This window comes from Grampus griseus, assembly GCF_964374135.1.
Source record: "Grampus griseus genome assembly, chromosome: 10".
In the NCBI taxonomy this organism is placed as follows: Eukaryota; Metazoa; Chordata; class Mammalia; order Artiodactyla; family Delphinidae; genus Grampus; species Grampus griseus.
In genome coordinates this window covers 84,149,032-84,173,284 of record NC_139004.1, presented here as the reverse complement: position 1 = coordinate 84,173,284, position 24,253 = coordinate 84,149,032, and the positions used below count along the sequence as shown (strand labels likewise).

Here is a 24,253-nt window from a genome sequence, read left to right as displayed (position 1 = left end):
ACCATCAGCATCCTATCTTTTTTTTTTTTTTTAACATCTTTATTGGGGTATAATTGCTTTACAATGGTGTGTTAGTTTCTGCTTTATAACAAAGTGAATCAGTCATACATAAACATATGTTCCCATATGTCTCCCCTCTTGCGTCTCCCTCCCTCCCACCCTCCCTATCCCACCTCTCCAGGCTGTCACGAAGCACCGAGCCAATATCCCTGTGCCATGCGGCTGCTTCCCACTAGCTATCTACCTTACTACGTTTGTTAGTGTGTATATGTCCATGACTCTCTCTCGCCCTGTCACAGCTCACCCTTCCCCCTCCCCAAAACCTCAAGTCCGTTCTCTAGGAGGTCTGTGTCTTTATTCCTGCCTTACCCCTAGGTTCTTCATGACATTTTTTTTTTCTTAAATTCCATATATATGTGTTAGCATATGGTATTTGTCTTTTTCTTTCTGACTTACTTCACTCTGTATGACAGACTCTAGGTCTATCCACCTCATTACAAATAGCTCAATTTCGTTTCTTTTTATGGCTGAGTAATATTCCATTGTATATATGTGCCACATCTTCTTTATCCATTCATCCGATGATGGGCACTCTTTTTTTTTTTTTAAATAAATTTATTTATTTTTTTTGGCTGCGTTGGGTCCTCGTTGCTGCAAGCAGGCTTTCTCTAGTTGCAGCGAGCGGGAGCTACTCTTTGTTGTGGTGCGTGGGCTTCTCATTGCAGTGGCTTCTCTTGTTGTGGAGCACGGGCTCTAGGTGCACGGGCTTCAGTAGTTGTGGCACGCGGGCTCAGTAGTTGTGGCTCGTGGGCTCTAGAGCGCAGCCTCAGTAGTTGTGGTGCACGAGCTTAGCTGCTCCGCGGCATGTGGGATCTTCCCGGACCAGGGCTCGAACCCGTGTCCCCTGCATTGGTAAGCAGATTCTTCACCACTGCGCCACCAAGGAAGTCCAGTATCCTATCTTAAAAAAACCTTAGAGATTAGTTTATACACTGGATCATTATAGAGAGGGTTAATAAGAAGTCCAAACCATGTCTCTCAAACGATGAGCACATTTCTATATGACTCAGAGAACCTGTAACAGAGATACATGTTATCCTTTTTCTTTTTTTTGAATTTCATTTATTTTTTTATACATCAGGTTCTTATTAGTTATCTATTTTATACATATTAGTGTATATATGTCAATCCTAATCTCCCAATTCATCCCACCACCACTCCCATCCCCCTCCTGCCACTTTCCCCGATTGGTGTCCATACATTTGCTCTCTGCATCTGCGTCTCTATTTCTGCCTTGCAAACCGCTTCCTCTGTACCACTTTTCTAGATTCCACATATATGCGCTAATATACGATATTTGTTTTTCTCTTTCTGACTTCACTCTGCATGACAGTCTCTATGTCCATCCATGTCTCTACAAAGGACCCAATTTCGTTCCTTTTTATGGCTGCGTAATATTCCATTGTATACATGTACCACATCTTCTTTATCCATTCATCTGTCAATGGGCATTTAGGCTGCTTCCATGTCCTGGCTATTGTAAATAGTGCTGCAATGAACATTGGGGTGCATGTGTCTTTTTGAATTATGGTTTTCTCTGGGTATATGCCCAATAGTGGGATTGCTGGGTCATGTGGTAGCTCTATTTTTAGTTTTTTAAGGAACCTCCATACTGTTCTCCACAGTGGCTGTATCAACTTACATTCTCACCAAGAGTGCAAGAGGGTTCCCTTTTCTCCACACCCTCTTCAGCATTTGTTGTTTGTAGATTTTCTGATGATGCCCATTCTAACTGGTGTGAGGTGATACCTCATTGTAGTTTTGATTTGCGTTTCTCTAATAATTAGTGATGCTGAGCAGCTTTTCATGTGCTTCTTGGCCATCTGTATGTCCTCTTTGGAGAAATGTCTATTTAGGTCTTCTGCCCATTTTTGGATTGCGTTGTTTGTTTCTTTAATATTGAGCTGCATGAGCTGTTTATGTATTTTGGAGATTAATCTTTTGTCCATTGATTCGTTTGCAAATATTTTCTCCCATTCTGGGGCTTGTCTTTTCATCTTGTTTATAGTTTCCCTTACTGTGCAAAAGCTTTTAAGTTTCATTAGGTCCCATTTATTTATTTTTGTTTTTATTTCCATGACTCTAGGAGGTGGGTCAAAAAAGATCTTGCCGTGATTTATGTCAAAGAGCATTCTTCCTGTGTTTTGCTCTAAGAGTTTTATAGTCTCCGGTCTTACATTTAGGTCTTGAATCCATTTTGAGTTTATTTTCATGTATGGTGTTAGGGACTGTTCTAATTTCATTCCTTTACACGTAACTGTCCAGTTTTCCCAGCACCACTTATGGAAGAGACTGTCTTTTCTCCATTGTATATCCTTGCCTCCTTGACACATGTTATCTTGATTCCCAGAAAGTGGCTTTATTTTTACCAGCAGCAAACAGTTTATAATATAATTGCTTTAACACTGCCATCTGAATTACAAGGACCCGCCTCAAAAAGTTGTTCCTTACACTAGGGGAAACTAATAGATAAATTTCTTTGACCTTGTTGGTTCTTGCCCCATCACCTAGAACCCTGAATTCTCATTACTATTTGCACTAAAAATGAATTCCGGGTGGTATTATTACCTGTAAATTGGTTCAATTCTAATGGGGAGAGAAAGGGATAGATCCTGATTTTAAATCACATATTTACAATTTTTACCAATTCTCCATGTAATTAAGATTTTTTTTCCACAACATGTTCAGGATCCACAATTTACACATAACCAAGGAGTTAAAGCAATTCCCAAAGCGACAGAGGCTTCCGCCAATTGGTGTGTGTTTGTCCCAGTTCCCAGTGTTCAAAGGGTACCTAAGGCAAGTTGAGGAATAGGACTGCTTATTTACTCCTGAATCACAGAACCAACACACTTGTTCCATATCTGCTTATTATGAACCAAATGTCAAGAACAGCTTAGACTCATCTATGGCCCTTTTATTTGTGTGCCTGGTGACACCCATAAAATCACAAAGTATTTTTCATAGTTTTGTTTTATAAAAAAATGTATCAGTCATTAGTATAATCGACTCTTTATCCTGTAGTTTAGTAAAATTTTTAAATTTCTTTTACTTTTCTTGTAATGACATATCTCAAAATAACTTCCTTGATACCAAAGACGCAGCATGGTTTAAGAACCAGTTTACTATTTTGTTAATTGAACTATTTCCCTTTAATTGCTCCATTACTTTCATCTGCACTTCTTTCTTCTTCAAGCTGGTTCCCCAATCATTCCAAAAATTACTACAGTCCTCCCTCAGTATTAACAGGGGATTGGTTTCAGGGACCCGGCAGACACCAAAACCTGCCAATGCTAACGTCCCTTATATAAAATGGCATAGTATTTGCATACAACCAACCTATGTACGTCCTCCCATATACTTTAAATCATGTCTAGATTACTTATAATACCTAACACAATGTAAATGCTATGTAAATAGTTGTAAATACAGTGTAAACTCTACATAATTCAAGTTTTGCTTTTTGAAAAGTTCTGGAATTTTTTTTTCCAAATATTTTCAACTCACGGCTGTTTGAGTCTGAAGATGCGAAACTCATAAATACAGAGGGCTGACTGTATTATAAAACTATAGGAAACAAGCTAAATGCCATATTACTGGTCAAATGCAGAGGAATATTATAAAATCATTAAAGAAAATGTTAAAGTAGAAAAAGCGTAAAATAAAGACCACTGCATATAATAAGCTCTCATTTTTAAAATAAAAATGAGGGCTTCCCTGGTGGCACAGTGGTTGAGAATCCGCCTGCCTATACAGGGCACACAGGTTCGAGCCCTGTTCCAGGAAGATCCCACATGCCACGGAGCAACTAAGCCCATGTGCCACAACTACTAAGCCTGCACTCTAGAGCCCGCGAGCTGAGCCACAACTACTGAAGCCCACGCACCTAGAGCCCGTGCTCCGCAACAAGAGAAGCCACCGCAACAAGAAGTCCGTGTACTGAAACGAAGAGTAGCCCCCGCTCACCGCAACTAGAGAAAAGCCCGCGCACAGCAACAAAGACCCAACACAGCCAAAAATAAATTAATTTATAAGTAAATAAATAAATAAATAAATAATAAAATAAAATAAAAATGGGAAGTGCTAGGGCTTCCCTGGTGGCCCAGTGGTTGAGAGTCCGCCTGCCGATGCAGGGAGCGCGGGTTCATGCCCCGGTCCGGGGTTGGGGGGGATCCCGCGTGTCGCGGAGCGGCTGGGTCTGTGGGCCATGGCCGCTGGGCCTGCGCGTCCGGAGCCTGTTCTCCGCAATGGGAGAGGCCACAGCAGTGAGGGGCCCGCGTACCAAAAAAAAAAAAAAAAAAGGGAACTGCTATATATGCAGAAATCATGTAAAGAAAAACACAAGAAACTACCCACAATTTAACTACTATGGGGCGGGAAGTGACTGAACATCTCCATTGGGGTAGAGTGATTGAGTGATGATAGGACTTCTAATTTTCACTTTGTAATCTCAAAAAACAGACTATCTTTTTCTATCACTGTGATAAACTTAAGTAATGAACTTCTTTGTAATTACTGATTTCATAGAAGAAAATTGCATTCCACATTTTGGTTTTTAAGTGCAACTACCTTTGCCACTTCACCATTGGGGAAAATAGACTTGTATTTATTGTTCCAAAGACTTCTACGTGAAAATTAATTTTCTCCAATGTTTAGCAGAAGGAAAGCCCCAAAAGAGTTTATTTTTCTTCTATATCCTTTGTATCTAAGATGGATTATATTATTTCAGATCATACTCACATCTGTTTATAATAATGTAAAACTTGTATAAAACAAAATAATAATTGAGAATAATTGCACAGACTGAATAAAAATAAGCAATTTTTGAATGTTTGGGGTTGAGCTTTTTTTAAAAAGGATTCTTTTAAGTAGTCTTAAAATATGACTTTAATTTATCCATTAAATCCAAGAGAATTCAAAAACAGGCATTACAGCTGTTAAAATCATGCAATTGACAGTAATGTTTTATCATTACTATTTAGCATACAATTTTTTGTGTGTAATTGGAACTAGGTTTTGTTATGTATAATTACCAAAAAATTTTAATGTTCTGAAAAGAATATTAAAAATATAAACATGTCTGGGGCTTCCCTGGTGGCGCAGTGGTTGGGAGTCCGCCTGCTGATGCAGGGGACGCCGGTTCGTGCCCCGGTCCGGGAGGATCCCACGTGCCGCGGAGCGGCTGGGCCCGTGAGCCATGGCCGCTGAGCCTGCGCGTCCGGAGCCTGTGCTCCACACGGGAGAGGCCACAACAGTGAGAGGCCCGCGTAGCGCAAAAAAAAAAAAAAATATATAAACATGCCTACTAAATTCCTGCTATTTGAATCAAACTATACAGATTCATAATGAATCTTACCTCTGTATTTGTTAACCCTCTTCTTTAATTCTACTGAACTAGCTCCATTTTACCAATGAGCAAAACAGAAAAGCTTCTGGATTTTGTTTTGTTTTTAGATGTGATTGTGCATTTTAATATATTTAAATATTTTCATCTCATGGAACAGAATGTTTCCTTTTAGGTTTATTTGATGCGAGAATTTCAAATTTCTCTAAAATGGGTTATGGCATAGTGTTGTTGGATGTTTTATGTTACCTCACTTTTCTGCTGTTTTTTTTTTTTTCTCCTTAGCACTTATACCCATCCAAAATATTTTTCATTTTACTTATTTAATTTTTTATGGTCTGTTTCATGAACCAGAATATTAATCCCATGAAGATTTCTGTTTGTTTTGTTTACTATTGTATCTGTAGAATCTAGAATAGTTTTGGACACATAGTAGGTGTTCAAAGACAACGCAGTGCCTGCATGACAAAACTAGTTAGAGCCAAATACCCACCTCCTATAAATGGGGTACATGTTCTCCAGTTTACCAGGCACGTCCCATTCCTATCACCTGGCCCACTTTATTGATTTATGTTCTTTGCCTGTCTTTGCTTAAGTTTTGAGATTGAAACACTTGAATTATACTTCTAACCTATTACTCTCTAATCTACCTTAAGCGAACTACTTAGTTCAATAACCCATTTGCCAGCTATTACTATAATAGCTTACACCCTCAGTTAAGACTTGTCCCCTCCTCTACTACCCATTAAAAAAAAAAGTCACACGTTCATGCAAATGAAGTAGCAGCACCTGTGAAAGGCTTATGGACCACTGGTACCTGCCACCATAATCCAGTGGACAATTACAGCATATACTTTAAACCTACGTGATACACTGGGTAAGAATTACACCCAGACTGTGTGTACCTCCATTTCAAAAATTATTTTGAGCCTGTAAAAATCTTCTATTTTGTTCTATTTCACCAAGAAAGAGGTTTGGGCATTGATCATTTACACATAACTCATAAATTTATTGAAATGTTTCAAATCTGTATGGAGCTGAAGTCAAACAGCTTTAAAGGTAGCACAGAACCAAAAGACTTAAGAAAAGAGTAGATGTCTTCCTTCACCTGGTCACCTATGCAGAATGTTGTTTTGAAGACACAGGTTAAGGAACTATAATCGGACATAATAGTGTCTCAGTCAGACACTGCCATAATAATACTATGTAACAAACTACCCCACATATCAGGGTCAAATGTCAATGAGCATTTATTTCTTGCTTGTGTATCTATGAGTCAGCTACAGTTTGGCTAATGTAGGCTGGGTACAGTAGGGCTTAGCTCAAAGCTGTACGCTGGGTCCCGTTTTGCCCCACATGCCTCTCATCACTCGTGGACCAGCAACTTTTAGGCATGTTATTCTCAATGCAAAAGGCAGGAGCCCGCATTTGCAAGCACGCTGCTCACATCTCATTCCTTATCTTTGCCCAGTCAAGTCACAGTACTAAACTCTCGAGGTACACTCCACCACCCATCGTGAGCCAGAGCAACGTTCTGCAGGTAAAATACTTTTTTAGGGGAGTGAAAATTTTAGACCGATAAATCAATCTGAATACACCCACTATTATATGAAAGTAGAGACACGGTATATCTATAATCTGAGACCTCAGTATACATAGATAAAATAAAATTTCAGATGGTGCCCTTATTATGGCAAAGATGAGCCACCAACTTAGAATATGAAGGCTGAAGACTGTGGTAAATGACTTTACCTTCTGGACATTAAGTTCTAAGAACTCAGATGTTAGAACTGAAACTACAAAGGGCTGGCATCTCAAAATCCAGAGACAGCAATAACCACAGAACCTGAAGAGTCAGTCCGTCTCCAAAGATGTGGGCAGAAACCACCTTTCTGCAATTTCTCTAATGGAATTACAATTAACCACAGGCTTGTTGTGGAATAAGGCTCCACTGGGTATTAGAAGTTCGGCCTAATGAATACAATTCCACAGTACACAACAGAGTTTCTAGGTCTCTCTGGAAAGGCATTTAAATGGTGATTTCACAAAATATTACTTTTAATCAAATCACATCGGGATGAGTCACTATTTTATAGTTTATCTTTCTCTAAATAGATTAAATTTTATCAAAGATCACTTCTTCAGCCAAACGTGCTACGTAGTTTTGGTGAATCCTTATTATTTGACAACCTGCCCATCAAACCTGGCTTCCCCTGAAAAGAACTGTGTGCTGAAGAGGAAATACATATGTTTATGTCTATAAATCCAAAGGGAACACAGTATTTTCTTGGTCCCAAATTGCAAGATGCTTCCAGGACAAACAAAGGATTGCCAGTGGAAACTCTGGATATTAGCATTTGAAGTGTTCTGGGGAAGCTGGAAATTTTTGTGAAATAAAAACATACAGTAATTTGAAATTACACACATTCATAGAATAAACCTAGCCAAACTGGCTGCTCTGAGACTATTTTTCCACCCAAATAGTTTAATGGTTTTTCTTTTAAGTATTAGTTGAAAATATTTACCTAGAAGCTCAGAGGAATGTCCCAGAATTGACTGAATTCGGTTGGAAAACACTCTGAGTTTTTTAAAAAATTATTCATTATGAAGAAAAACACAGAATGCTTTCTTGTCAATAATGATTAAATCTGAAACACAGGGTGTGGTATCTTCTCAGTTACCTAAATAATGTCATTGACAACAATAAAGCTACAAGCGACTTATAAATTATGTACTACGAGAGCAGAATTAATAAATACAATAAGAGAGATTTAGGGCGTTAGCTACACGAAATGAGAAGAATTAAGGGGCCCAACTCAAGAAGTTGCGAGAAAATGTTGAAACTTCAAATCCCTCAAGATATTTATTGAACAGAGAAGAATAACTACCAACAGCCTGAAAAAGAAATCCCTTGGCTCAAACCACTAAATAGAAGAGGGGACACAAAATGTGCACAACCTGACCATTCCTTTGTTTAAAAACAATAATTTAATAAACAACTCGAAGGCAGAAGTTCTCTCTTGATTTCTGATGGAAATAGCTCAACATCAGCTGGACTAGAAGATCTAATTTTATGTGCTAAAACTTAGGCCACTTGGCATACTGCTCACTTTTTTGCCAGAAAACTCCTTCACCCCCTCAAGAATGTTTTTTATTAGGCTTAGCAAATAAAGGAATTTTCGTTCTTTATCTTATGACCACTGGGATCAGCAGTTACAATTTGAAATGACTACCGTATCTTAGCAACTCTAATCTTAACAAAATAAATACAGCAAGGAGCAAACAGGCTTCATGCCACACGAGTGTCTCATCACCATCCAAAAAACGCGAAGGGGGAAATCAACAGAGGATGACTCTCACCGTGCTGGTACTCTGGACTTGGCAACTCTCCAATCGTCAAAAACACTACATTTCTTAACATTTTCACAGCAGGGGCACCTACAATACTATATTTTAGGGAAAATTTCACTAAGACCTAAAGGGGCAGTCATGAAAGAGGGAGGGGAAAAGGATGCTTCATCCAAAAAGAAAGATACGAAGGGAAAATGTGAAATGTAATTATTTTCTGTTCCCTTTTCTCCTGGAACTTGGGGGTCACAACAATGGTGGCATCTCCTCAACTGTATCCAAACCAATGTTCATATTTGCACAGTATGAGCAGTTCCTTCCCTTAGACACTAAAGCCTGAGGTAGCTCTGAATTATGACTTAAAATAAGAAAGAAGGCACTCAATAAATAGAGTGAAAGAATGAATGAATCCATTTCTGGCCTCTCCAACTGGTTAGGAAATAGTAGAGACACAAACCTCTTGAAACCACTTCAAACTCCTGCAGAGATTACTTAAAGTGTCTCTGATGCAGAACTAAATGCTTGCTCGATGTGGTCCAAACACGCGCATCACTCTGAAGTGAACCCGAGGCTGTGCAATTGAAAGGAGAGATCAGGGACTTTGTGATTGGATGGACTTGAGCAGGGAGCTCCACACCATCATTTCCTAGCTCTGTGAATTTACAATATTACATCTAACATCTCTGAGCTTCAGGTTCTTCTTCAGCCAAATGGGATAAAACTCCAGAGGGGGGGGGGAAAGATGGCTGTGAAGTTGTCACTTAGAATAATGCATGTAAAGCTACCTATCCCATTTCCTTTAAAGGTGACTGATTTTACCATCAACAAAGGAGACTCACTTTCCTTCTCTTGGTATCGTTTCCTCTGAGTCATATAGGCCACCATCAGCAAACTTATCACATATGGCAGCCTACTTAATGTAATCCTGTTTGATGCTGAGCAGGGTAATCTCCACTCCTCAGAATGTGCAGCTGTTTAGTTCTTTGGCTTGTTACATCTTGTGCATCTCCAGTTAGAAACTGACATCTTGTTTAAGCCCTCATTACCTCTCACCTGAACTATTGACTGCGAGAGCTCAAACACTGCTCTTCTAACCTAACCTTGTCTCTTCCAATCTGCGGCCAGCATTCTCTTTCTAAATTTGACCATATTAAACTTTATGGGGCCTCCAAGTTCTGAGTTATGCCTATTTCTTAAGTCTCATTTCCTAGAATTACTTCTATACTCCAGTGAAACCAGTCTGCTTCTAATGCTGCTTCAGACTCAACACTTTGGCAACTGTTGTGCCCTCTACATAAAATGTCTTTTCACTTTTTTTGGCCAGTTGGTAATTCTTCAGAACCCACCTCAAGCATTATCTCCCCAGTGAAGACATTCCTGCAATTGCTTTAGAAGGTTGATAAGATTCTACAGGGGACCATGTCTGCACAATATACTCTGTCTTTATAGCACTTAATTACGGTGCACTGCAATCATTCACTTCCTTGGGTATCTCTGCCACTAGATCATGAGTTAAAGAGTCCTGAGGTCAGAGATTATGGTTTAGCATTCCCACTGCCTGGCACAGTGCCTGCATGCAGTAGATGTTAGTAAATGTTAGCCTATGTCCTCTAGCACTCTCCTCCCTACCCTTCAAATAGTATAAAGATGGATTAAACTGGCTTGTTTGGACTTTTATTTTGAAGAAGTTAACTGAAAATTCTACTTTATTTGTTAATGTAATGTCTAACCTAATCTAAAAGACGAGTAAGCATCTCTTTATCACAGAAAATAGATGGAAACTTACATTTAAGAAAAAAAAATGTTGATGTTATTTTTGTTCTTGCTGAACTTCCAGTTTCTGTTTTCTTGATGAGCATAATTCCATTTTGCATGCTTGTGACCTTGAATCTTTCTTAAGGCTCTAACTCATTCTACTTCTTGCTTCCCTCACCCCACACTTCTTTCACTCTATACTTCCTTGGCAAGAGCCCATGGCGTGTATATAATAGGAACAAAACCAATGATAATGATGATGGGGATAAAAAGATTTACCTTTTGCTATTAAAGAGTCACAAAATTCTGAGTTTTAAAAGAGACATAATGTTATATATCAAAATTCTAATACAATGGAGTTGCTGTTTGGGTCTGTGGTTCAGAACTTGGTACAGTGCCTAAGATAAAAATTCTATATACTTCAAGTCCCCTAAGAGGAACTTCCCTGGAGGTCCAGTGGTTAAGCCTTCGCTTTCCAATGCAGGGGGTGTGGGTTCCATCCCTGGTCGAGGAGCTAAGATGCCTTGTGGCCAAAAAAACAAAACACATAAAACAGAAGCGATATTGTAACAAATTCAATAAAGACTTTAAAAATGGTCCACATCAAAAAAAAAAAATCTTAAAAAAAAGTCCTCTAAGAAAATTCTTCATTCATTCATACAACAGATAATATACTTTACGTAATAAAGAATACGTATGAAGTGCCCAAGAGTATAGTTGAATATCTGAACTTAAATGTTTCTATAATACAACTTTCCTGGTGGCCTTAAAAAATTACTTCACTAAGTCTCCCATCACCATGAAAGTCACCCTCAACCTTCCAGATCTAATCTAGTTCCATCCTTGTAAGAAATATTGCCTATACCCTACTGCTAAGATGGTATGACATTTCACCCTATGCAGGCTAAAGGATATCTCAAAATGGAAATTCAACTATAGAGGAAATATTATCATTATGTCTGAAAAAGGAGGGAAATGACAAAAAATTAGAAGGAAAGAGAAAATCAGTTCAATGGTGAGGGAATAAATTCATTCAAGCAGTGTGGATTAAACTCCTACGATTTGCTTGACTCCATATTTGGTACCCAGGAAAACACATTTAAAAAAAATTATCTATCCTATATGGCAGTTAGGGAGACAGACAGACACCAATTATTATGATAGGACCTAAGCCTTACATTGTTCAAGAATATTCTGTCCAGGACCTATAATTATAAATTTTTGAGCAGAGAGTCATGTCTCAACATAATATTGTGCATTACTATTCTGTGAGGAGGAAAGAGATTTACAATCTTTAAGATGGTAAGGCTGTTGTAAGGATAAGAAAAAGTTAAAGTTCTACCGGTTTTTCTCTAAAGCCTTCTTTCCCCAATTATAATCTGCTTTCTAAACAGTACACGAAGCCTTGCTTTTATGGTGAAGATAGCCAGATTAAATGCAGGATGCCTAGTTAAATTTAAATTTCAGCTAAATGATGCATAAGTTTTTAGTATTAAGTATGTCCCACATATTGCGTGGGACCTCCTTCTCCTAAAATTTTTGCATCATCTACCAGAAATGCAAATTTCACTGGCCATCCTGTATTTTTATTTGGTATTTTTTAATTTAACATGGTAACCCTATTTATAGGGGTGCCCATCCAATCTTCAGACTCCCCACTTTGAGTGCACTGTATGTGGTCTTAACGAACGCAGTGGATCACACAGTGACTGAGATACAAAGCAGTCTCCTCGGCCTTGTGTTTACCACAACATTGTTTCTCAAGCCTGCAGGCTTGGACAGCTGAGTTCCCAGCTCACTTTCCTAAACTATTTCTGGTTTATCACACAAGTAACAAAATGTGACCTTTATCCTTCTCTTCTCCTGAAGAAAACAGAAATTTTCTAAAGGGGTAAAAATAGCCGAAATTAAAAAAGACTATGAACTATTCCAGAATCTTGAGGCTGTCAATACTTTATGCTTTTAAATAGTTGCCATGGTTCACCCCAGAAGCATCTGCATATTTCTGTGGTTTTCTTCATGGTGTGTAGTGAACTTTGATATCTTTGGGGAATAAAAGAACTCTCTATCTGTCTATCTACACATATATATTTAACAATGCGAGTTATTGTTATATAAATGTAGGCTGTTGTCAATTTCAGTTCCCTGCCATATCAAAAGAACAAAGCAGGCAGGAAGAGCAAGAGGATGATCTAATATGCCTACGCTAATAACAAAGCCAGTGTCCTAAACTGGCAGTGGCAGCCCTCTTCTGCAGAGATTGTTTTTTACACCATCAGTAGACATTTTACAAAATTGGATGGTGACAGGAAGAGTACATTTTAAATTGTCAACCTTCATGATGTCCTTTTGAAGAATAGCAATTACATAACTCAGGGAGCTTTATTTTGCATTTGAAAAAATATGTATCTAAAGGAGTTTGCAGGGTTATGCAAGACTCCACATTCTGAATTCTTTGTAGAAATTAAGGTCCCTTATTTTTTCCTGTAATCTCATATCAGTTTTTATCCACTTCCTAGTTAAGGTGGGAATCAATATTAAGCAAGTAGTACAGAAGTAAAGCTGTTTTTGATTTAAATTAACAAGTTCATTTAAAGAGGCCATCAACCATATGCCATTCTTTAACCATATTTAAAATCCAGTTTGTAAGTTTCCAAGGATCACACACCTTCTTTTCATCTCTATGGCATTAAAAAGTTTGCTTATAATATTCTAATATTTTGTTAAAGTTGTTTCCTCTTAGGCAATGAGAGAGGGAAATATTATGCAAAAGTAATTTTATATCACCCAAAAGTCATTTGGTCTTTTTCTTCTAATTCTCATCTTTTTTTGAAATAATTTTAGAAAAAAAAAAAAAAACTCTTTAAACAATGCAGACAATGCCAAGAGAAACGCATTGCAAGTACCCTAAATAGTTAATGTATTTTCTAAATGAATGATTTAAAATAGCTATTAAAGGAGAGGAAATGAGCTTAGGTTTCTAGTAATGACTTCTCCTCTTCAAAATGAAATCTGTAAATCCCTGATTGCAATTCCAAATCCCCAAAGGACCAGCAGTTCTGGGACCAGGGCTCACTGGCTTTATGTCTAATAGCACCAGATAAGTAGCATGATTTTTATATATGTAATTTGGGAGAATATTCAGAATTTATAGTCCCGGAGACAATTTATGAATGAATTTCCTTTTTAAAGTACATTATTCTAAAAATCAACTTTTCCACCCAAATTGTAAGCAGAGCACACAGGAATGTGAGAGGCATGGATATATACGTAGAGAGACATATGTATATATATTTATATATGCATGCACACACATGCACGAAATGTAAGTACCATTTTATTCATAAGAGCATAATGATTCAGCCTGTGATTGTTAATAAAAATGCATTTCTAACCATCAAATTTGAGTCTATTATTCTAAGTTAATTGCATTTGCCCTAAAGAGACTTACAGCTGGCTGTCAGCCTGTTTGTGTCAGTTTCATTTTATTCATCAGTCAATCTTGTCTCCTCTTCTTTTTCACATCCCATATATTGATCAAATAGATTTGTTAGCATCCCTCCACAGCTTTCACAGCATTTAAAAAAATAAAAAAATAACCTCGATATTATCATCAGATACATCTGATGACTTCATTCGTTCGCATGTTATCTTCAGTGCTATTTCAGTAGCAAATAGATGCCCTTTGGACAAGCCCATAAGATTGCCATTAAATATAACAGATGTAACTCACTCAAAGCGGCATTGAGAAAAAGTTAAACGGGAGAAAAAAGTGAACAACGGCAGTGGTCGGCGGCATCTCCGCTTTTCAGTTGGAATAGAGGATACTCATTGCGGTAAACATTAGTTCTTTACTGGAGTGTATTATGGAGTAAAAAGCATCTAGTTAAAATTCATCCTCAGAAGAGAATGTACTATTAGGTGGTGAAGTGGATTAAAGAAATAAATGGGCACCATGTTCCCACTGGAGCCAAAGAAAACCAGTGGGGGAAACAGAAGAGCAGGGAGGTTAGGGTAGAAAAGTAGTTAAGGTGAAAATCTGCAAAGAATTAGAATCTTCCTTGTGTGAGTCAAGTTGCTTAGAGAGGAGATAAAAGGCATCACAGGGTGAGGAGATAATTAGCAGATCAGAAGCAAAGCAGTTTAAAAGGTGACCCTTACCTCCTCTGTTACTCAGTCTAAGAAACTATAGACAATTATTACAGTATTTTCTCCAGGGATGTGTGATACAGTTTCTCCACATATCCTCCAAGACACAAAGCTCTCTCAGCATTGTCACTGCGTTGCCTGAGTTCAGTGCTTTTTATGGAAATTCCTTTACATCACGCCAGCCTTGTCTTTCAACCTTGCTTTAGATCAGTGATTCTCAAATGGGGTGATTTCACGCCCCCCAGGGGACATCAGAAATACCTGCAGGCATTGGGGGAAGGTGTTACTATCACCTGGTGAGTAGAGGCCAGCTATGCTGCTACACACCCCACTGTGCACAAGACACCCTCCACGACAGAGAGCTACCCACCCCAAATGACAATAGTGCCGAAGTTAAGAAACCCGGCTTTAGATGGCTGACTGAAATACACGTAAAGCTAAAAAACAAAAACTACATCACAGTACAGCAGCAGTGCAGTGAGCAGGATTTTAGCAACTCTGAGAGGCAGAGAGCAGTCCAGCGACTACACACAGGATTTCACACTCGCCTATTAAATAATACAATTCATTTACCTAGACCCCAGGAACAGTGGAGCAAAATACAACCCCAATTTTGAGGAGAACAAAGAAAAATGAAAATCATGGCTTGAGAGAAGACATTTCAAAGACCTCCAAGACAAACCAACTGAAAAATCTCCAATCAAAAGACTCCGCAAGAAAATTGTATCACAGCCCCTAATCCTCAACAGACCTTAACAAGATGTTCGTGAGCCAAAGACTCATGTCTGCAGAAGACAAAAGACATAGGAAACAATATAGTCTAGAGAAGGATTATTGTTAAGAGGCAGGAGAAAGATACAACAGATTCCTCCACCTTACAATTAGAACGCCTAAAAAGAATAACCAGAAATATGCTCAAAACCATGTTACAGTAACTGTTACATCTTTCTGCTCTTGGGAAATTAATATTTAGGTTAGACCTGGGGCAATATTTTTAAAACCTTTTTTTGATGAGTGCTTTTACCCCACCTGACTAGACACCCCTGCCTGGCACAGATGGCCAAGACATTTGCTTTTTTAAATACTCCATATTTCCACAGCCACCCACCAGACAAAAATTAGATTACCAATGCTTGTGTAAACTTTCCAAGCTCTGACACAATAAGATTCCAGGAAATGTACATGCACAGCTAAAAGCAGCATTATACATAATGCACTGTAATTCCAACAGACAAGTTGCTATCTTCGATAGATATACACACTTTCCATGCCAAACACATGAACGTCAATACATTTTTCTCAAGTTAAAATGGAAACCATTTAACAGATATAATGGGCACAATGAATTTCATTTTGCATTACTAATGCAGCAGGGGAGAAGGGAAGCTTTGGCAAGGATTGCAGTAAGACCAAGAAAAACAGGAAACAACTTAGAAGCTATCATGGCTGTGCAAGCTATTGCCCTAAAGCATGGTCATGAACCCAATGGCCACTGAGACTTCATATTCTCAAAACTCTAATTCCACATAAACAAATTTTTGACTCATGGGAAAAAAGTAAAAAATGGACAAAAGAGTGGTTGCATTTTTCGCAAAAAGGTCAAGAGAACGTCACCATCATTTTTTCCCACAGTTCCTGAAGAGATGTTATCATGACCAACTTGATTTTAGGGGAGATAAATTGGAGGCAAATGAATTAGATGATGCGTCATGTGAAAGGGAATTAGGAAGATAACCCAGGAGCCCAAATCCCCAGCCTCTGCTTTTACCACCGGAAATACGTATCCCCCAAGACTCCTTCTCATCATTGTTAAAAAAAAAAAGAAAAAAAAAATCAAAAACAGCAATTACTTCACTGGCCCTTACCTTTATCTTAAAGTCTTTCTGGCACCTAAAATAGTTTACCTCAATCATTGCACACCAAAGAATTTTTTGGTGCTTTCTACTAGATTTAGATGGTAAACTCTGAAGCCATAGATAAACGTTATTATGCAATTTAGAATAAAGGTTTTGAGCACAGGCTTAGTGCAGTCAGGCACACCTCACTTCCAAGCTGATCTCGCCTACTTAGTGAGATGGGCAAACTGAGTGACTCTGAGCAAATTCCGTTATCACAGTTTCACTTTCTCCATCCATAAAATGGGTGTATAATAGTCCTTATATTAATGGTTTTGGGGAAGGATTAAATGGGGCCATGTGTGTAAAACATTAGGTAAATTAATAGTAGTAAAGTCTAGCAGCAGCAGGAACACTTCCTGGGTTCAAATCCCTGCTTCCACAGCTTCCTGGCTCTGTGAACTTGGATAAAATCTCAGTTTCCTCACCTCTAAAATGAGGATAGTAATAATAATAACTTACAGGATTGTTACGAGAATGAAAGTGACATAATAATAATAATGGCTTGACAATTCCTAACCTAAATTAAAGCACATTACATTTTAACCATAATCATTCTTGCCATCATATTTACAAAGGAGATTTAACATCTTTAGTATTAGGCTCCAAAATAAATGATGAAAGTATCTCAAAATGTAAATGCATATATAGAGATAAACTTGGAAAGAAACCAACTGGAGGAACAACATAAGACTTTCTTCATTATGTTTATCATGAGTTCCAGCAAGGATCTTTCTTTGATCTTATTTTTGCCCTTAGAAAAATAAAAACACATCTCAACACAGTGAACTTTTCAAAGTGGAAATTTGACAATATTTAGAAAGCTCAGACCTAGCAATTCTTCAAAAATGCTCCCACTTCCAGCAACTGATGACTTTTTTGGCTAATGTGCCATATATGGTACCTCATCTAATTACAGAAGTCAGTATCACCACAGTCAGTCCCATGGCTAAAAATGATGTGACAGCAAATTGGTTATAAGATGTAAAAAATGGTGGACACAAAAATGAAGAATATCTTTGACTGTGAAAGGTCAAGATGAGTTAGTAAGCTATTAACTTGGCTCATTTTTCAAATGATGAGTCAATTTTTATGAGAAACATTCAGTGTTTTCAAACTGCTTATCAAGTTCCTAATTCTGTCATCTTAAAGGCCTATATTACTCAAAATTTTAGAACACCACTTAACATCTTAGTTGTCACAGTGATGTGACCTGGAATATGAAAATAACTCAAACTTTTAGCTTGTTTTTGTCTTCCCATGCAGAATAAACTTTTCAAAATGAGGGGCTTCTAAGGTGTACCATGTTTAGCCAGATAAAAAATAAACCAGATTGGTATGATAGTCAGCAGTAGAAAGAGAAACAAATTAAGTACTTATAATTAAAGATTGAGGAATGAAAGAATTCACACTTTCTTAGAGCTATTATTTCAGACAGTCTGGTGTCAGAATTAAAAGCCAACCAGTGCATCTGTTTACATTGCCAAGGATTTTCACAGTAAGAAGGGCTAGGAAACACATATTTTTTAATTAGGGTCCAAATCCCAAAGAACACCTAAAAAATAGGATGCCAAAAATAAATGTTCTTGTGATTTGTATTGTTCAATGTCTAAACAAAGACAAAAAATTATGTTTCTTACTTCTCCTTTATAAACACAAGTGAAAGGAAAAAAAAAGAGAGAGAGAGAGAGAGAAAAGAAAAGAAAAGTAATTCTGTTGCTTTGGCCACAGACTCCTTTTTTTGTTATCCTGCTTGTTTCTGGCTCAGCTACTGCTTTTCTTTCCCAGGATGAAATAATATAGGAAAAGCCGATTAAGGAAAACTTCACTCACACAGAAGGTTCACCAAGATGGCTCAGTTACCAAGCCTTAAAAGCTGAATTACAATGGCCACCTAAAATGACCATTCTATACTTTAAAGTACATCTCCATTTGAAAAATTTCAGTTAACTCTTTGCTTATCTTGAGCTTTGAATTAAAGGAAAGTCCTCTTTAAAATCCACAGTGATGGATCGAACGTTGTAGTACTCAAATCTACCATTAGCTTATTTTTACTTCTCACCAGCAAAATTAGAGGTATTTTCTGCAATTTCAAAGATCACTCCTTTGGTCAGTTGAAAAAAATATATAAAAAGTAGTATTCTGTACACAAATAGACTTCCTTCCCTCATTTATTTATTCAACAGATATTTATTGATCCTCTATTATTTGCCATACGCTGGGCTCATTGCTGGGAAATACTGAACTAAACAAGACATCACTGCATATAGCATATAATCATAACGCAAGGTGTTACCATCTCTCCTATTGGAGGTATAGGGTTCTGGGAAGCACTTACCAGTACAAGTGGACTAGGATAGACTTGAGAGATGATCAGCCCTCATATCTTTTATTTGACAGAGGAGGAAACTAAGATCTAAAAAGATTGAGTTGCATAATCCCAGAGCTCTTTACTGGAAAAAAATCACAGGACTAGAATTCATGTCTCCAAATTCAAATCTCAAACTCCCTATATAGCAATACACTCCTCCCCAAAACATAATTTTCCCGAAAACAATAATGCCAAGCCATGAATGTCAAAGCAGTTGACTTGTTGGAAATATGCTTTGAGATCAAAGGGTCAACATTCTTCCTAATTGTACGGCATTCCCAATGGTGGAGAGGGAGGGCTCAGAGGTCAGACCCAACTGGATCCTAACCTTAAATCGACCATGCCTAACTAACTAGTGACCTTGGAGAAGAATGAAACTCTGAAAATCATCTGGATTTTAAAAAAATCTTCCAAGTCAGGATCACAATATCTACATGAAAGGGGTAAATTTCATGAAAGAAATTGAGTAGAAACTCAATACACATAAATTTTTGTCCCCTCTTCTCACTCATATAAATTGAACAGAACTGATTGAAAGACCAGGTTAGCAGAAACCACACCTCAGTTTATTTCTTATCAGTTATTTTAGCATAAGATCCAGCCTCCAATTTTAATCCATTTTCGTAGGTCATTTTTGGCATACCTCCACATAATTTAACATTTCTACTCTGTGAACATTTTGGGAGTTAGAAAGCAGAGATTAAACAATTGAATTTAGAGAATTTCATCAGCATACATCCTCTAAAGAGAGATGGGAAGGAAACAACAGTCAGAAGAAATATTTAAAATGAATAAAGCCTCCTATATAATGTCGTGGGCCTCTTTCCATTATAGAACACAGAAAGCCAACTAGCATAGGTAAAGGGAATTTGTAGATTCACGTATCTAGGATGTCCAGGAGTAGATGAGCTTCAGATGTAAGTGAATCCAGGGAGCCAAATGATGAATTCGGTACCTTGCCTTTACTTTTTCTTGGCTGTTTGGCTCCCTGTTTTGGCTTTATTCTCAGGCTTTTTACACAAGGCAGGAAAGATGGCTTCTGTCAGTCACAAGCCAACATTATCTTTCTACCCCACAAAGGAGGAGAGAACCCTCACTTCCAGCAGGCTAATCTCAAGTCTCAGGGAGCAACCTGATTGGTACTGCCTGGTTCTTAGAGCCATCCCACCACAAACCTCTATGGCTGGGAAACAGAGGACATGGGTTACCATGTCTCTGTACATGGAACACTGATGGACAAGACCATTCCACTCAAGCTACATGGAATAGGTCCTCCGTTGGAAAGTGGTTTTCTCTTTCCTGAAAAAGGGAGTAAAGGGAGCCTGGAAAGGCAAAAAAATGGATATCCACTCAAATAATTATTTTTAATTTCCCTTCTTTTAGGACCATCCAGCTCAATTCAAAATCCTCTGGAAGACCCTGGTAGGTTCATTTTATTTCTTTGTAATAGCTTCCTATACTGGCTAATGGGTACTTTTGGTGCAATATGATAAGGGAAGGACTCCATCTTTGTCTACATCCACAGTATAGTGGCCACAGCACCGGCACACACATCATCACACATCTGCATTATTCAAGGCATACTGCAGTCAGTTTTTTACCTTGAAGGTGCTTATACCCTATCTCTGCATACATGTTAGGTCACAAAAGTTTAAAAATCATGTATTCATTTATACAATACATGGATTCAGAGTCTATGTTTAGGACCCTATGTTCAGCTTTGAGGGATGACAAAAACCTCAGTCTCTGTCCTCGAAGGACCAAGGAATCTCTCAAAGATATCACCTGAAGCTGGAATTTGCAAAGAGCACTCCATGTATAATTAACATCTGAGCTGGGTTTGGGGGCATAAGTAGAAGTTTCACTGTTAGGCATGTACAAAGAGGCCAAGACAGAAAAGTTGAAATGTGCTTTCTCGCTTAGTGAAAAGATGACACAGAAGAATGGGGAATAAATAGCAAGGTAGCTTTTAAGCATTCAGCAATGAAAGTCTGCCTAAATACGTCATGGTTCTCCGGTAGGAGGCAATACTGTGCCCCAGTTCTTCAGGAAGAGGCAGGGCTAAATGAGCAAGACGCATTAATGAGGGGAAAAAAAAATCCAGTGTCACATTGACAAATACAGTACGGCCCATTTACATTAAGTGAAAATCAGACATGCATATGTTCGTTAATGTAGACAAAAGGTCTAGAAATGAGTTATCCCAAACTGAAGATAGGAACAGCCTCCATAAAGAGTAGTCAGAATGAAGCAAGCAGCAGGAGTGAGGTGGGAATTTTCCTTTGCTTTTACACTTCTGTATCACTTAAGCTCTTTTTTTTTCCACAATAAAATTTTATCTACATGTTGCTTGCCTAATAAATAAATATTGTTTACATAGAAGGAAGTTTTTGATCAAAATAAGGACCAAAATAACACTGGCAGGATAAGGAGTGTGAACTTTTAAAAATTAATGTTCTTGTTATTTTTGGTTGTCAGTGGGGTAGAGAGCCAATACCCTGAGCGAGACGTTAGGAAGAATAACATTTTGCAGGTGGGATTATCTTCAAGCCAATAAACAAATGGGCAGGTAGAACTCTTTGGAGGTCGTTACATAGATAAATACGTATATTTTGTAGGTGTATATGTATATATAAATTAAACAAATATATAGCCTAAATAAATATATTTTATATAGGAGGTTATTCCAAATACATATAAAATAATGAATATATATAAATGAACGATAAGCGTTAGGGAGAGAGAAGAAAGACAAGTTCTTTTCTGAGTATGAGGGATTTTAAGATATCAAAGAAATGCCTTTAGGGATGTTTGCTTGCAAAGTGTCTTAAAGACAACACATCTGGATATGGAGATCACAACAAGCAGAGTCGGATTTCAGGTGAGATGTGGCAGTCATCTACATGAAGAGGAGAAGTGAAGTAATGAATGAGGTCAAAAGGTCATCAGGGAATAAATGAGATCAGCAAGGGAAAGAGTGAAGAGAGCCTAAGGCAAAGCTTTGAGAAGGATCATCCATTAAGAGAAGAGAAGCAATGCACTGGCTCATTCATTCACAACTAATTTTTTTCAAGGACCCTGAGCCAAACACTGTAGGTTTTGAGGACAGAATAGAGCGGTGGAAAAAATGGCATGGTGACTGCCCAGAGGGACTTATAACCACTGGAATGAGAACACCCACTAACATTAACTGAACGCTTCGTGACTTTGCAATGTCACTGAAGTATCACATCAACCTTAAAACAATGTTATTACCATCTCCTCTCTATGGATGAAGACATGAGGCTTAGTGAGGTGGGCAATGTGTCCCAAGTCATACAGCTATGAAGTGGCAGGGACTTGATTTGAATGCCAAGTTTATCTACCACCACAACTCATAAGCCTGTGTAACGCTGCAAAGTGGCCAACCAATGGGTCATAGAAGAAACATGAGAACAGAAAAAGGAAAAAAAAAAAAACAACAGCATTCTATGCTAAAGAAGACAGGGACAGAGTCGTGGGCCTGCTAAGCCATGTTATCAAGGAGGAGGGAAACTGATGCAAGATCACTGATTTGATGGTTAGAAAGTCATATATTCATTCATTTATTCACTCAACCAATATGTATTAAGCAGCCAGCATGTATTACCTCATGGGCTTTGAAAGATCAGTTTTACTTCTGTGGGGATGGAAGTCAATTGTGAAGGATTAAGGAATGAGTAGATGGTAAAATCGCTTGCGTTAAGGACTCCTCTGAGGAATTGGGTGATGGAAAAATTAGCTTAAGAAGGATTTTCAGGCTATGGTGTACCTAAGCAAGCACGCAGAGGCAGGATGGAGTCAGTAGAGAGAGTGAAAATACAGGGAAAGAGGATGATGGTGAATACAGATGCTTCCTATGGATGGAGAAAGAGAAGGAGACGCAGACTCCTGAGGCAGAAGGTTATCTTTAAAAGGAGAAGGGTCCCTTTTCCTCTGATAGGGGATAGAAGAAAATATAAAGGAACTGAGAAATGCTGCTGCAAAATGCAATCATAGGAAACTGTAACAATAAGGTTTTATGTGCACACTTCTAGACATTGGTTCTCGACCCTGGCTACACACTAGAATCATCTTGGCAGTTGTTACAAACTGTGATGCTTCGACTGAACTCCAGTCCAATTAAATCAGAAAAATGTGAGGTTTCTTCAGGCTGAGGATATCCAAGGCTGTAAAGAGGACTTGGCGAGGTGTGACTAGGGGGGAGGTTACATGTGATAACCACTTGAGTAAAATGAAAAACTAGGATCCAATAAAGAAATGAATTTGCCTAAAATAAAGGAAGGAAGGAAGGAAGAAGTGGGCAAGAAAATAGAAACATTAGTATGTGGGGAGATGACAAAGGATCCTTATAAATTTCCAAATTGCTGCAAAGTAGATACACGTGCGTACCATTACTTACGACCATAAACTGTACTAAGCACGGGTCTTAACAGTACTACTCTCTTTTGCATTCCCAATCAATCTGCATCGGAGTCCCTGGCATACAGTGGATACTCAATAAACATTAGTTGAATGAATAACTTAATAAAAAAACAAATGTATAACTCACGTGGCAGCCCAGCCCTCTCTTCAAGTATCTAGAATCCTTGAGAACGGTGGAATCGTCTCATACGCAATCCCAAGCCACTCACTGCAAATACTTCTCACATCTCAGATCTACATGGGGCCTCAGCTGGTTTCAGGGGATATGATTTCAACCTCTTTATTCTTAATGCCATCAACAATAGGTTATGTGGGTAATCGATTTTTACTAAAGTTTTACAAAAGTGAGAAAACAATGGGGAGGAGGGCTTTATCAGCAAAACACCAGCCAGCAAGCAATTTAAAATTAGCTATTAGACAGCCACAGTGTTAACTATGTCACTTGGCCTTTCTCATTGGCCCTTATTCCATGCTGAGCCCTTGCCTCCTGCCATCTTGCTGCACTCTTATTTCTGTCAAGCTTCACCAGTACCACCCAAACCACAAATTTCACCTTTTCTTATGCAGAGCAGTTTCACTATGACTATCTCCTACACCGAGGCTTGGGGGGATCTCACTTTTAGTACCTAAACTTTCCCAGAAGTGCTTTTGCCAAACCAAAGGTTAGATATTAACCCCAACCTTTTTAGGGCCCCAAACTTTCATAGCCAATTATGATTTTAAATGGCCTTTTCCTTCCTTCCATACAAAAGAATGAATCATCCTGGGAAGACAAATGGAAAATCCCCAACCCAATAATAAATGAGGCCCCGTGAGGGAATAAACATTCATCATTGGAAGTCCATGGAATACGTATACACATTACCGTTGAGAATAATCCTTACCTTC

At 38.2% G+C, this 24,253-nt stretch overlaps 1 protein-coding gene across 1 annotated transcript in view; it reads left to right on the top strand.

Annotated features, from left to right (window-relative positions):
- MDFIC2 (MyoD family inhibitor domain containing 2) overlaps positions 1–24,253 on the top strand; it is a gene marked incomplete at both ends in the record, with an annotated part of 99,368 nt that overhangs the window by 36,243 nt on the left and 38,872 nt on the right. Inside the window, one exon of the mRNA XM_082663538.1 lies at positions 20,306–20,344. Within this exon, the coding sequence (XP_082519664.1) occupies positions 20,306–20,344 (39 nt within the window). The remainder of the gene's footprint in view (positions 1–20,305; positions 20,345–24,253) is intronic.